Below are 14875 nucleotides of genomic sequence, written 5' to 3' on the forward strand. Positions count from 1 at the left end.
AAGGTAATTAGCGAATCAAACTTCAAGCAAGCTAATTTACTTCAAATTTCTCTATGGATGGACCTTCTGTAAACTAAACCTTCTTGAGAAAATTAATAACGACATGATTACCATCAATGTTGGTTTGGTTAAATGTGGCAAGCTTGTGGATCCATGCTTATGCACATATGCATTAGGCACGTGGTGCGCAGGCTCTAAATGGGAGCTTTGAAGTCTTTTTACTCTGCTTATATCTTGTTCAGAGACAGCCCAGCCAGAAAGATAATTATTAAAAGTACTGGTCCACATCTTTTTCCAGCCAAAGTTCTGTGCTCACCGATGGCTTGAAAACAATTCGTTGCTGAAAAGCAATTGTTATGCTTCATCTTGGAAAAATTTTGTCAACCAGCTGCAAATGGAGAAAAAATAATGCCAAAGAACAAATCTTTGATATTGTAAAAGTGGAGTCTTATCTACCCCTTTGCTTTCATGCTCGTCTGGCTTCCTTTAGTTAATTGCCAAGTATAAGCTTCGAACCTTTTTTTGAGATAAATACCAAGCGATCAGCCTCTCTTCCCTTCGCTTTGTTTAGACTTCACATGACATTATGAAAATCTGATGCACAAATTTATCAAGTTCAAATTTACTTAATAAATGTGAAACTGGCCCTCCAACTTGTGAGGTTGATATAATGCAACAGTTCTAACCATGTCAATCCTGAGCAGATCGCACATTGGCCTTCGGGTGAATAGTTCTCACTGGCTGTAGCTAAGAAACAGTCCATCAGTAAACGATGGAACTCTCATGGCCTTCAGTACTGAAATGCAGAAACAAAGGGAAAAAATTTTTTTTTTTTTTTTGAAAGCAAGTTGTTCAAAATTGCAAGGATAAATCTCCCTGAAGTACACCTAGTGAAGAAACATAACTTTCTTATAAACCAAAAGACCATGGGGGAAAAAAGACAAATAATACAAAAAATGAAAACAGGTTTGTTTATCGCCAAGGTCTGAAAAGGTTTGATGATGTGACTGTGACAGAGGTAAATTGTCAGAGTTCCGTAATTCTTGACAGTTATGCAGGTGAGTGTGGTAGTAAGCGCTTTTGACCCTATGACACAAAGACTGATAGTTGGTTTTATGATGCCTTGCTGGAAAAGCAGAGTTTCAGGTGTTGCTGGTCGTTGTCAAACAGTTAATCCTGCTCTCATGTGTCAAGCTAAGTGAAAGAGGATTTTCATTCACAAAAAGAAACGTAGCTGACAATATTAGTCAGACTGCACTAAAAGCACCGCAGAGTAATTCTTGATATATTCGACAGTGGGTAAGGTGGAAAATGTTGAGAATCTCCAAACCACTGATGATTATCCGCTTCTAGTCTATGGCACAGGTATGAAACGCTTACCGGCATCCGTCTCTCGAGCAGAAGCAGCAGAAGAAACAAGAAGAAATAGCAGGGTCCACAGAAAGAGATTAGGAGATCGAGCTGGTAATATCACAAAAAGGCTAAAGACCACCAGTGCCGAAGAACCGACCCCTCTGGAACTGCTGAAGACATAGTCCAGGCTGAAAGAGCAAAAACGTTTTCACTTATTGAAAGATCTAACAACATGCGTTGTTAGCCAAAGACAAGAAAAGAATAACAAGATCCAGTCAGACATTGATAGATTACAGGAAGAAATTAAAGTGTTGAATGTGAATTCAAAATTATGTTTATTTCGTTAAATAAGCCTGCACAATTCTGTACATGTATGCTATGGAACATTAAACACCAGAATCATTTAGAGGAATTAGCGTTGTGTAAAGAAATTGTATTGTTTAGTATTGGTAAAGCCTTGTACGGGTGACAAAAAGATATTGAATTTCATTCAATGAAACTTTTGCTTAATAGTAGATGGATGTGCTTTGTCATTTTGTAATCTTAATCTTATGTGTATTAGTAATATCATATGCTGTTTATGTATATGTTTGCATGTGTTACATGTATGTGTAATACGGGGGAAGAATGCTTAAATAATATCTCAAGGTTAAAAATAAATGGGCTGTAATGCTTGACAGTTCGACTCATTCCATCTTTGGTTTAGCATTAGGATCACACTCTTTTCATTCCTCATCTGATCCTCCAATCCTTGGCATTCCTTGTAGTCACAAGAAAATGTTTGGTCTACACATCTGTACAACACTAGTTGCCCTTCCGTATGGCCGGCTCTCGCAAAAAACAACGCTCTTTTTTTTCAAAAAGTTCTTTAAGAAACTTACTCTTTCTTGAACTTTGACTCTTCTAGTACTACTGTGCATAGCTCTATTTCTATCTCTCTCTTCCCCATTAGAGTGTGTGTGCGAGAGAGAGACACGTGAACTGACTTTTGTAATTACACCAAAGAATGGCTTTCAGGTTTCATCGCCCTATTATATCCACTTAGATTTCCTACGAAAACTTGGACGACATTAACGTGTATGTTATCAAGCAGCGGAGGTTCCTAAGGAGATGCACTTTTGGTTTTGGTTGATGAACAGTTGTCTTTGATCTAATCTAAATATGGCAGACAGGCATCAAAATTAACTCTTTGATTATTTTGGGCTGTGAATTGCACTGGGGGGTAATGATGTTGGGAAAATACGTGTATAATTGAGAACATAGAGAAGACTCACAGAGGATTGTCATAAATAAATACAATGAGCAGTTTTCCGACCACAGCAATGAGAAAATTATCTTAAGCAGTTGATGACTGTCACTTTAGGTCCTTTTCGAATGCATGAAAAGGTTTGGGTTGCCTTTTAAGGCTCCTTTTTCTTGGCACCTGCTTGTTTCGGGGATCCCTGATCATCCATGGTGCGGTAACCCTGTTCCACATCAGTGTATAGCGGTGGATCTGGTTGGGGAGTTGGGGCTGGTACGAGAAGCCAAAAGCACGAAACTTTTCCAAAGCAACCGTGCTTTTCCTGCTTGCCGTGTGAACCGTAACAGTGGTAGTCTGCGACAGCTATCCCCAAAATGGCTTCGTAAGGGGTGCCTGCTTGGGCTTTAGCTTGCGGCCTGCTTCGTGCTTTAGAACCTGTTCTTCAGCGTTTTGGTGTGTTTTTTGGGTTGCCACGCGTGCTTCAAGTTGTAGGTCATGGGAAATGAGGACATGAAGGATGTTGTGGGTGAATTGTGAACTTGTGAGAGATGAACAAAGTTAAATAAATTTTGAAATTCCTTTATATGCTTGGTTTTCTTGGCAGATTTGATTACGTTATATGAGGATTTTATTAATAGCAGCTATTAATAAGTATGTTAGATGCTGCTGTTAACTGATCTCTTATGTGTCAAAACAGATGAGTGCAGTACAGTGTCTGAAGGAGGTCTTCCTTGGTTCTCTGTGTTTGGTTGAAGAAATTCAAAGATTTGTAAGTGGTTTGCTTGCGTGGTGTTGAGTTTGCTTTGTTCTCGGTTAAAAACTAAAATTTTGTATTTGTGGAGCGCGCATTTTTGTTTACCCCAAGATCGGCAGCTTTATCAGCACTTGGTGTGTGTGTGGTTGTTGTTTCTTGCCTGTTGTTTGCTAATATCATGACTGTATGCTCATATTTATTTACATGCGTAACATATCTTTAATGCATATCATTTTACTTTACAAAATTATGTGTTAAGACTGAATGTTGATAATACAAATACTATGCATCGTGCACATGCGCATCATCATACACAAAACGTTTTAAGTCTTATTTTTCCTGTCTACAGATGTGAGATATACCTGAAATTAATCCCAGCACACTCTCCAACAAGCGTTTTTTTTGTGAGGTAGGTTTTTTAGTGTGATTGACTTGTCAACATTGTAAACCAGTCAGCATAGTCAAAGTAATAGAAACCAATGAAAATAAGTGATTTAGTCACTTTTCCATCTTATCTTGCTTTGTTGCCAGTCTCTAGTATGTAGCCCGGACTGATCTGCTTTTTTACAAGGATAATGCTATCACACTTTTGGTCAGACCCTCACTTAGTCGTGGTTTCCTGAAACCCTAGCTAGTGCCCGAACAGTCTGTTCCTCTTTGTTGTTCCAGGGAAGAGGATGGATGTTCCCAAAGAGACTTACCACTGGGGCAGTTCTTAGCTTCGTACTTGTAAGATGTGCTATCTAGTCTAATACTAATCATTTGTGGGTTTTTTTTTTTCTTTCATCTCCTACACACCCACTTAGCCGACCTTGCAATCCACAAAAGACCTGCTGCTTTTCCAAAATTGGTGTTCTCTTCGCTTGTTTTGTTCAGGCTCTGTATTGATGGCTTTCTCAACTCTGATCATGTCTGCTCCGTGTTGCACAACTGCTTTCATTTGCTAATTATTATTCCATTATTGATGAGGTATGTAATTTAAAATGTATTTATTCACATACCTAACTCCTGCACCACAAATACCTTTCAACTACCTCTTCTAATGCCTAATTCGACAAATGACGAAGGGGAGGGAAAAGGAATTTCAAGGAATAATGAGCCACTTTATCGGACACCAACAAACGACCTACATAGCACAATGGTACTTCTCCCACGCGCTCAAAATAAGGAAAATATGAAGGGAAAGGAGGGAGATCTTGAGGTGTGTGAACCATGAAGGCAGACCAAAACATCTACATGATGCAGTGGCTTCATCTCCTACACTTTACCACAAATAGGTATTTCACAGTATTGAGCCACTTGACAGTGGACCAAGAGCATCTACACAGTGAAGTGGTTACTTCTCCCACACTCAGAGAATATAGGAATGGATTTGATCCCCGTTTATGCGCAGTGAGCATGGTGCACGCACAACATATTGTCGCCTATGTATATAACACAAATCCTGGGTAATATGTCACCATGGATCACTTGTATCAATCCTCTGCAACCATGCAGATGGCCAGAAAGGGGGGGCGAGGTGGGGGAGGACAAAAGGAGCTGTACAGGCTGCCCCAAACAAGCACTCCGTCGACAAAATACATGTTCTTGCTTGTGAGATGCTGATCAAGATTCAGTTTTTAAAAACAAGCATTATTTTGAACTGAATACCAAAATGTTTCAGCATATGGTCTAACATGTAAATTATCTGTTATTAGAGGGATGGAAATTGGAATTGATTACTCAGCAATAAAAATGTACATGAACTGTCGTTTTAGCATTTCAACTATTTTTTGTAAAAGTTTATGGTTCCTTACTCTGAACAAGGAATGAAAGCTGTTAAGTTTGTTCTGGTTTTATGTCTTATTCTTGTCATTTTAGTAGATGTGATATCCTAATAGGTGTAATGCATCAGTTAAAACGAGCATGGACTGTTTCTTTTTCATGCCATTTTCTCAAGGGCAAACATGACTGAGATGGCAGACGCCAGGCAGTGATGCACTGACAGTGTATGATGGCGACATCCTGCTACTGCAGGAAGTTGAGCAAAGACAGTGGATGGGTACGAAAGTTGACAGAGCCACTGGCAAGCTTCTGTACGACCAGCATGGTGCTATCCCCAGCACTGACAAGTGAGTAAGCTGTCCATGCATGTCAGCCTATAGCATTTTCTTCTGATGGAGAGAGTTTTCTGGGTGCAAGTAACTTTCCCCTTTACAAAATACACAGTGGGTATTTGAGTTGCTTAGATGTACATTTGTCTCTAAAAGCCACAGAATACTTGGAATATTCAGACTATTTCTGTTACTGAAAAACAGTAGTCATTTCTTGACTATTTCAGTCAGCAATCATACCCGGCTTCTTTCACATACTTGCATTTTTCATTTTATATTTTATCAATTACATTCAAATTATTCCAATACAAATTATACAATAGAAAATGGAAGAAATAAATGCAGCCATGATCTGCCTTATTATATCTCTTGTAATTTGTTGTACCTTGTTTAAGAATGCAGCTTGATGGCAATGGTGGACTAGCTTTGCGATCTTTGGACCGAGAGACCGAAAAATCTGGTTCTCTGACACGAAAAGGAGCCATCCGTGAGTATGCTAAATAGTGGAACTGCTGCATAAGCATAAATGTACTCCAGTGTCCTTTGGTAAAGTCTTAAGCAGTTTTTGAATGAAAGTCTTTGAAAGCCTTTTATGTTAGATACTTGAATACATTACTGTGAGACTATTTCTAACACTGTAATGTCAGCCATTGTTAACTGTTGGTCACACAGAGAGGGAAGCTGCACACATGTATTGCACAACTATCTGTTCAGAAGCATTTTCATAATTCATAGAGAAAATCTGTTAAATTCTGGATTCATAACATAATTTTCTTTTTTTGCATAAACTTAATATCATGTAATGTACTATGTGCAACAATGTCTTTGATCTTCTCTGTTCACTGTGTAGGCCGAGTGCTGAAACATCAGGATTCTTATATTGCAGCCTACACACATGTTGTTCCCATGAAAGGTAAAAAATATATATATATATTGGTAACTACGAGAAATCAAATGAAAGGCAGTGAAAAGAGAAGCAGGCTGACTAGGATTTTGGGTGACTTCATTCTTGTCACTGATGTCACTTCAGAGAACTAATGCAGTCTCTTCAGGGTAGGAAAAGAGGAACACTGTGCACCAAACTTGCAGCACAAGATGTAAATCAGTCAGTACTATAGGAAATGGTTTGTGCAGAAACATTCATTTAAATGAAGATAAGATAATGGTTAGTCACACAGTATGAAAACATTGTGTGTACACATACACTTGTGTGCCTGTCCATTCATTCATGTGTTTCTACAGCTACCCGCGCTTTACCAGTGTTGGTACTTGGCCCACCATCGGCCATTGATGCCTTGCTTAATTGTGTGCCAGAGGTTGCTTCTGACTGGGCCAGTGTCATATCAGGTTGTTTTTTTATATTTTTACAAATACTCACAAATATAGCCAGGTACCAGAGTTATATCTAGTTTCTTGTGCGACCAGAATGGCCATTTTCAGAATTTTTTGTGCACGGACACAAAAACAGCTATATAGACCTGCAGTACATGTAATAATAATAATGAGTACATTTGTATGGCATGTTTCTCCAGCATCTGCCAGACTCAAGGTGCTTTACAATCTATCTAAGAAAAGTCTGTAAAAACGTTTAAGGGCAACACATTTGAAAACAGCACAGTTCTGGCACTGACGAAGCGAACACAACAACAGACCAGAAACACGGACAGAGCAAGATGCAGGATGACACGAAACTCATCACCAGACGACATCGCTGAGGTGCAGAGATCGAAGATCGAAGATCTAAACTTTACTTGTAGCAACCTGCATGGTCCATCAGTCAAGCAATGAAATGTAACATGGTTTACAACGTCGGAAAAGTTTAAGTGTTAATAAAGAAGGTTCATAAATTTGTTAAGTCAAAATCCCAAATCAAGATGGAAGTGAAGAACAGGACACAGAATTAAATCGTTAGTGGATGAAAGTGTTGATTGGAAGAAATGATGCAGCACAAGCAGTGAAGAACAATCCAGAACAGATTAGAACGGCACAACAAACATCATTTTGATAAAATATGCTAAAACTCGACGTAGATCCATGGACAAAACAAAACGACAAAGATCTAGTCGCCACCAGCCAGTTAGGCAAAGGAACATCACTCTCATTTGTATAAGAATTATATATGCACAAATACAGATATGACAATGACATGTTTGTACCTAATACTTATCATAATTTTATATACACAGTCGTAAGTCAACTTACATGATATGAATGATGTTCAGTCAGTTGTTATTATTGCTGTTTAAACATACCCTCTGTGATGGAGAGATTTGTGCTGCGCTTCAGAGGAGACTGTTCTGCCTGGAGGCTTGCTTGGGCCTGTGATAGAAAACTATTCTTGCTCACAGGGTGGTATTGGGAATCTGACTTATCAGGAATGTCAAAAGCTGGAAGGAGTATTTTGCCAGGTCTAGACCTTTACAACTCCTTTGGCCATGACCTTAGCCTGTCTTTACTTTTGCTTTTGTGAAAAATAATGGTTAAGAAGGAATGATTTATCATTATTTGTTTTTTTTTGGGTTTTTTCCCGTAGATACCCACTCAATGTCATCATCCCAGCTATTTGCACCAGTATGTATTTTCTTCTACTTTTTATTAATTGTCAATTATAAATAATGCAAAAAGAGCTACTGGCAACATATTCTTCAAAATTACAAAGATTGTCATTATATAGATAAGTTTTGGGTGATATACAGTGTCACAAAGGGGTACTTTGACTTACTTTTCATCATATAAGAATAGTTCTTGAATGCTGATAAATGGTAGATCAATGATGAATTCATTTACTTTTTATGTCCATCACACTTCAATTTTTTCATATCTTGCCTTAACCAAGTGGAGGAAGAGGTAAAGAATTAAAAACTTCTTAAAAAAACCCCAACAAATCAGCATCATATTGTTGTCACAGCAGATATAGTTTCATGATAAGTAGCTACCAAATAAGCAGCCAAAATGGAAATATGGGAAGTTTTCCCAATCAACCCAATGCAAAAAGTGATGAAATTTAAAGAAACAGGAATCATTCTCTTCCAGTCAAACCATGTCAGTTCTCAAGACAAGAGTACACTTTCATGACTTGTTAAACGTATTGTCTGTTAAACAGAATGGCAACAAGCACAACATCGTGAAATGGGAGGGCCGCCCCAAGGACCACAACAGTAATCCCTACAAGTCCATCTTTATCACGATCACTCTAAGTTCACAGGAAACCTTACAGACTCTCAGGTAAAGTTACCCCTAACACATCAGATTGCATCTATCCACAGGACACATTAGATTGCATACCTTCCAAGGACACAACACTCTACATGACACACCAGCTGGTGACTGGTATACCCTCTTTACAAAGCATTACAAATTTTACAATAGTATGGCTTTCAATACATGTTTTACAATTAATATATTTCATGATGATAAGTTGTAAAAGCATTTGATAAGATAGATATATTTATTTATGCCAGAGGGCAACTTAATATGAAAGCACAAAACAATACCACAACATATCCACATCCACCAAACAGCTTCATTTGCTCACAGTCACATTCAGAAGTTGCATGGCTGAAATAACAAAGGACAGCCTCAATCTGCTGGTCCTTCATTTGAACATATTTTGTCTGTTATTGCATTTAGAATGGCCGAATGTTTTTACAGGGAGATACTGAAGCAGAAGGACTTTGAACTGGATGTGAAGCAGGAGTCTGAAAAACTGAGGGAACCCTTGGAGTTTGTGCAGAGGGCTGGTTTTCACATGGGTCAGTTTGTTAATAATCATCTTTCTTTGGTAACTTGAACTTCGAAACTAAATGTTTACTTGTAAGTAAAAGTGGATGCTTATATCTGGAATCAACAAATGCCTGCATGATATAAACACCTGAATATAAACAGCAAATATGTATACATATATATACTCACATGGAGGCATTTGTGTGTATGCTATTTCAACATTAAAGTAACATGTTTCTAAAAAAAAAAATAATGTAACCTTTGTTACAATAATCTGTTGTGAATGTGAAATAGTAATTTGTTCTAAACCCTAGTTCTATTAAATTTGGACATGGGTTGTAAATTGAGATCATTTTATGACTGAAAATAATGAGTGCATATGATGATTATCACTGTCAACGTGGTTTCTTTTTGGCAGAGTCGCTAGTCATAACTGAAGGAGGGTACACCAGATCCTCGTTCTGGGAAGATATGAAACAGAAAGTCAAGAAAGTACAACAGCAAATCTTCTGGCTGGAGCCCTTTGGCAAATACATGCCTTTCCCTTAGAGAACTAACACTTGTTTTGTTCTTGTGCAAATTGTAAATGTGCATACATGCACACACACACACATGCTTTTTAAAAACAATTTACTTTTGAAGCTTTTTGGTGCCCTTGCAGGAACTTTAGAAAGTTACTGTTAAATTGTCCATGCCTGTTTGTCTTTGGCAGACAACTTCCCGAATGGTAAAGCAAAGTATTTGCTTATGCACAATTTGCAGCAATCAACTGTAATCTTGCCATCTTTACTCTTGGTACCTATGACTAGGGATCAAACACCTTTTGAAACACTTCAACACCTCTTCATTTCATTATCTAGAATTTTTTAAGAGTTTTTAATTTCAATTTATTGTTTATATACACCTGTGGAACATAATGACATAAGAGGAACACATCCACTTAAAGATGTTGATTTTTTTACAATCTTCATTTCAGGCGTTCTTCATTTTATACTGTTAATCATAAATTATTTCCAGACAATCAATTTTTGTCACATTTTAAATTTAGAGTTCAGATGTTCCAGTCCTGTTTGTATTTATCTGATTTTTGTTATTAGAGGTGATTACTTTCTCACCAAACTTAATTCATGTATATTTTATATCATAGTGTCAGCCCAAACCGGTATATAATTCTATTTGTGTAATAGACAATTTGGCTGGAGGTGCATGTTTATTATATCACAATAAATTTAGGGTGCCAAATAAACATGGAAATCAAGGTGCAGCTGTTAATATTTTACAATATTTAACAGTCGTTGGAAATGTGTTCAAAATTCAAGCAAAAATCAAAACACATCTGTATTTTGTGATTACTGCTGCCTTTTGCATACATTTTTTTCTGAAAAATATTGCATTATTTGGATTTTGTTTGTTACTGCCTTTTGCAGGTATTATCTTTTGGGAAAAAATAGCATCATGAAGATGCTACAGAGTTTTAGTGGAAACTTTTGCTTGCCTCTTATTTTAACAGGGGAATGATTTGCCAATTGTTTGCAGAAGTACAAAGCTTTGACGCTACACTCTTTACCTGTTTATGCAATTGTAGGACTGGTCAAATCAAATAGCTAGTTAAAATCCCAGTAATTGCTAGAGGAGAGGTAAGTTAGGAAGGCCATGACAGTTGCCTGCCACAGGTTTTAAAGGTCTGAAACTCTAAACTGTGCTATTACTGTTTTCAAAGTTTAAGCACTCATCGGAAATAAAAAAAAAAAGTTGTTGCATTTATATGGACTCCTCTGGTATTGAATTATTATATGCATGATAATAAACACCAGTTGACCCTCTACAATAGTACAGCGGTCTGAGTGTGTGTTCTGAGAGTTTTATTTGATTACTACATATCTTTTTTAATAATGTGTATGATCGAGCTGATTGCATTTTGTGAGAGATGACCTTTCATTTACTCATGCTAAACATGCTCTCTGGAAATAAATTTATCATTAAATTTGAGCGGTGTTGGTTTCTGTCTTTAAATGGATATAATAGTAATAGTTTGGTTTAATTTGCATTTACTTTATTCACATGCAAGATGGAGGATAAAAAGTCTAGCACAACTTGATATATCAGGTTGGCTATATCATCTCCAAAATGAGCAAGAATATTTTTTTTAATATAAACTTAAATAATAGTTTATTTTGAGGGAAACATTTCTTAATTATTTGAAACTGAAGGGAAGAAATTGTGACCAGCTGCATGTCGCTAATTTTCTGCTAGAGTGTCTGAAGCACTTGATAGCTAGTCACTTGTGCAAATGTTGCTGTTTCTGAAGGATCACAGTCGTACTGTGACAGCAGAAACTATTTTAGCCCAAGGTGTTAATTGGGAGCTGCTGTGAATACCAAACCTTCACACTGACACGTATCCAGGGAACCTCACCTGGGGAAGGGAATACTTCGTGTCTCCATCCTGCTGTGAAGCCAGGTTAACAATAGAGGGAACGACAGAAAAGTGTTCTTTTTTCAAATTAAGCGATAGATACAGGATTTACTAAATGTAAGTTTTGCAAAAACGGGAGAGTGTCTAACTCACAACAAGCAAATTAATTACCAGACATTTGAAAAAAAAAAATTAGTTCGAAAGTTCGATCTACAAATTTCTTCTACTGATTTCTTCATGGCGGTTCTCTAAGAAAAATCAGAACCGTGTTATTTTTATATTTTTATTTTATTATTAAGCCTATTATTTTTATGAAGGTTCTTGTTAACACGAAAGAAATTATGTGCAGAGTGCATTAAGTGAAAACATTTTTTTTAATTACAGCTTTCAAAATGCGAGTAATCCGTTTACAAATTCACGTAAAGTAAAACAGGTTTTTACAAGTTAAAGTGGTCACATTATTGGTCACCCGATCTTTGTTCACCACCATCACTGTAACAGTTGGCTGTAGGGTTCCTTCTCATACCGAGAAAGCACTTCTAACTTTTGTTCTAAGGATAATTTCATGCATTACATTATATCTATATACAATATTACACATAACCATCTATTACATATTATAGCCGTACATGTATTACATATTATAACCTATCGTACGTACGCACTTTGTCAGCTGAAATGCTTTCATCTTCGCTGGGTTTTGTGCTCTATTTAACACGTTCACATAGAAGACAAACAGTAAATTATAATTCGTGTGTGAACACTTTTCTTCTTTCATCACAAGTAAACAATCGGCTGACAACAGCAACAAACGCGCGATGTGTATACAACACATATATACAGTATATATATATACTCGTAAGAAGCTGCTTTTAGTCAACGAGCGAGACATGGACAACAGGCGAAAGACGGGAGGATAAATAACAGGACTAATGACCAATGATCGACTGATGACAAAGGCAAGGAGTAATGAGAGAACAAGAACTGTGAGGTTCGAACTGTGCAGCGGAAGATGTGTAGAGAAGCAGCCAATAGCGGGAAAAACACAGGTGGGGTGGGGATGAAGATGGACCAGTAGCTAGCATTGGGTGGACTGTTGTCAGGAGTCACACCAAGAGGCCGGGGTCCTTGTTTTCAGTGCACATTTCAAGGATTCAAAGAAATTAAAGAATGCGTAAGTAAACTTTGTAATCTCGGGTGTGAACCTTGTCTGAAACCTTGAACTGTGACAAACTGTTGCACACAAGGCTGCAGGATGGATACATGGAAGCATACATTGACCGTTCACTCGACAAGATGACCATGTCCTAATTCTCTCATTTATATATATATATGTAATGTCTTTTGGACTCTTTTGTGAACTCACCACTCAGGACATGTGCTGATCGTCAGTTCAAATCCTGCTTCGTTGTTATTTTTTTAACTAAGAGAAATCAACTGGGAACTTTTAAAGGTCTATTGCCAATGATTAATTTTTAAATATAATCAGATTAAACGTAGTGCAAATATGATACTTGAAAATAATCAAATGATAACGAATAGAAATGTAGTTTTATATCTCATTTTTAAAAGGGGGAGAGTATTTTTGGAACCTTTACCATGGAGGCCCGGGGCAGCAAAGTAAAGCCAGCATATTCTGATCTGGTAAAGTTAATGGGAAGTCTTGTGAATGTGTTCGTGATATACTATTTCCTGATGTTCAAAGATTGCATGTTAACATGTGCCGACACATCGCTTCTGCTATTCTATTACCAGTAACAAGAAAAATCACAACTGCACCAGGACGGCATCAGTACACACACCCACTTCTCTCTCTCTCACACACACTTATATGAACACACATATGAACACACACACACAGATAGCAGCGTCCATTGTTATTCTTGCTCGTTCTACTCAGCGCTGATGTAAACCTCAGGCCCTAAGTTAAAAATATGTCAGCCAAATGTTGACTAGAACATTTGTTGTGTCTAGTGCTGCTGATAATAGCAACAACCATGGACATGTCCTAAGACTGGTGACACCACAGTGTAGATGTCTCCACGTGGCTGCTCTCTCTACGCCCGTTACATCTACACTGCGTGACATCAGCTCTATTTATAGCAGTCGACTGTCCCTGGGTGTTGTGAGACAGGTGAGTAGCCGAATGTGTAGACTTGCTGTGTTATTAATATCAGTGACTTACTGACCACGCAAATATGATGTAATTTCCTTGCAACGGAAAATGGTCTTTTTTATTTTGATTAAAACAGTTTGTCGCAGCTGTCACAGTAAAATACACAGCACCCATTCATAGTAAACAACAAGCATCTCATTCGCTTGTGTATATAGGAAGACCTGGCTTGTACACAACATCACAGCATCAGAAACATTTATTTCTACCGTTGCACATCACCGAGGTCAGCTCATGGCCGGCTGACAGTCATGCTCAGTTTATTTCCCTTTAGCGACCTTTAGGGCCAATGTCGCGATTGTCACCTTCCATTCTGAATCAGCTAAACTCATCTCAGACAACGGTTACCACCTGGCCGGAAACCCGACGAAAGGTCCAGGTTTCCATGGAAGTACGTGCAGGTGAGCAGCATGACGAGAACACCTGACAATCACATGGGAGCGATCCTGCAGTCATCAAGTATTCAGTCCTCCTACCTTCACACGGACACGGCTCTAAGGTGCACCAGGTGGGGAGGTCACACACGGGAGGGCAGCGGCAGAGGGCTGTGCACTATGCCACTTCTGTCTACAAAATCCTGAATTGAGCGATTACAAAGTATTTGAGGTTAAAGTATGTTACTAGCAGCCAGTGCAAGATTAAGTGCTACATCACTTATACATCATTTATACACAGGTTTGACATTTCCACCCAAGAGTCTACACCTATAGAACATTGCGAAGTCTACATGATACTGACACACTGACAATTATTTTCACACCTCTCTACCTTTTGTTTCCCCCGGCAGGCCTGGCTTCCTGTTTTGACGAGTCTCTTTCAGTAGAGTTTCATTTTCTTCCAACATGTTTGCTCTCATGAAAAGCTGTCTTTGGACACTTCTGTAGACTGGAATGGCGTAGTTGCACAAGCAGGTCGCAAGCACCAGGATGACAATGAGAAGAACGATAACCAGGATGAAGAGAGCAGCTGTCACAGTCATCAAGGACTCTGCAAAAAATGTATTTTCAGTCGACGAGGAGGTCAATGGGTTTTGAGGAAGCTAAATGACCTTAGAGAAGGCAATGGCCAATTTATCAACAGTATAGACTATTATAGACTGACCCCAGTGTAAGCTGTACTGA

General features: G+C 38.1%; 2 protein-coding genes across 2 annotated transcripts in view; one reads left to right on the top strand and one right to left on the bottom strand.

The window, feature by feature from the left end:
* The first annotated feature begins 3603 nt into the window (after nt 1-3603).
* LOC112558056 lies at nt 3604-11155 on the top strand. Its single transcript, XM_025228245.1, has 9 exons — nt 3604-3759; nt 5290-5461; nt 5839-5930; nt 6294-6356; nt 6686-6790; nt 7977-8014; nt 8547-8668; nt 9095-9195; nt 9585-11155. Exons 2-9 carry the CDS (start codon nt 5388-5390, stop codon nt 9713-9715), a joined length of 726 nt encoding a protein of 241 aa, XP_025084030.1. The 5' UTR covers nt 3604-3759; nt 5290-5387; the 3' UTR covers nt 9716-11155.
* A 2288-nt stretch (nt 11156-13443) lies between these two features.
* LOC112558065 overlaps nt 13444-14875 on the bottom strand; it is a 3032-nt gene continuing 1600 nt past the window's right edge. Inside the window, exons 3-4 of the mRNA XM_025228257.1 lie at nt 14523-14741; nt 13444-14331 (exon numbers count right to left, since the gene is read on the bottom strand). Of these exons, the coding sequence (XP_025084042.1) occupies nt 14249-14331; nt 14523-14741 (302 nt within the window). The 3' untranslated portion in view covers nt 13444-14248. The remainder of the gene's footprint in view (nt 14332-14522; nt 14742-14875) is intronic.

This window comes from Pomacea canaliculata, linkage group LG1, assembly GCF_003073045.1.
Source record: "Pomacea canaliculata isolate SZHN2017 linkage group LG1, ASM307304v1, whole genome shotgun sequence".
Lineage (NCBI taxonomy): Eukaryota > Metazoa > Mollusca > Gastropoda > Architaenioglossa > Ampullariidae > Pomacea > Pomacea canaliculata.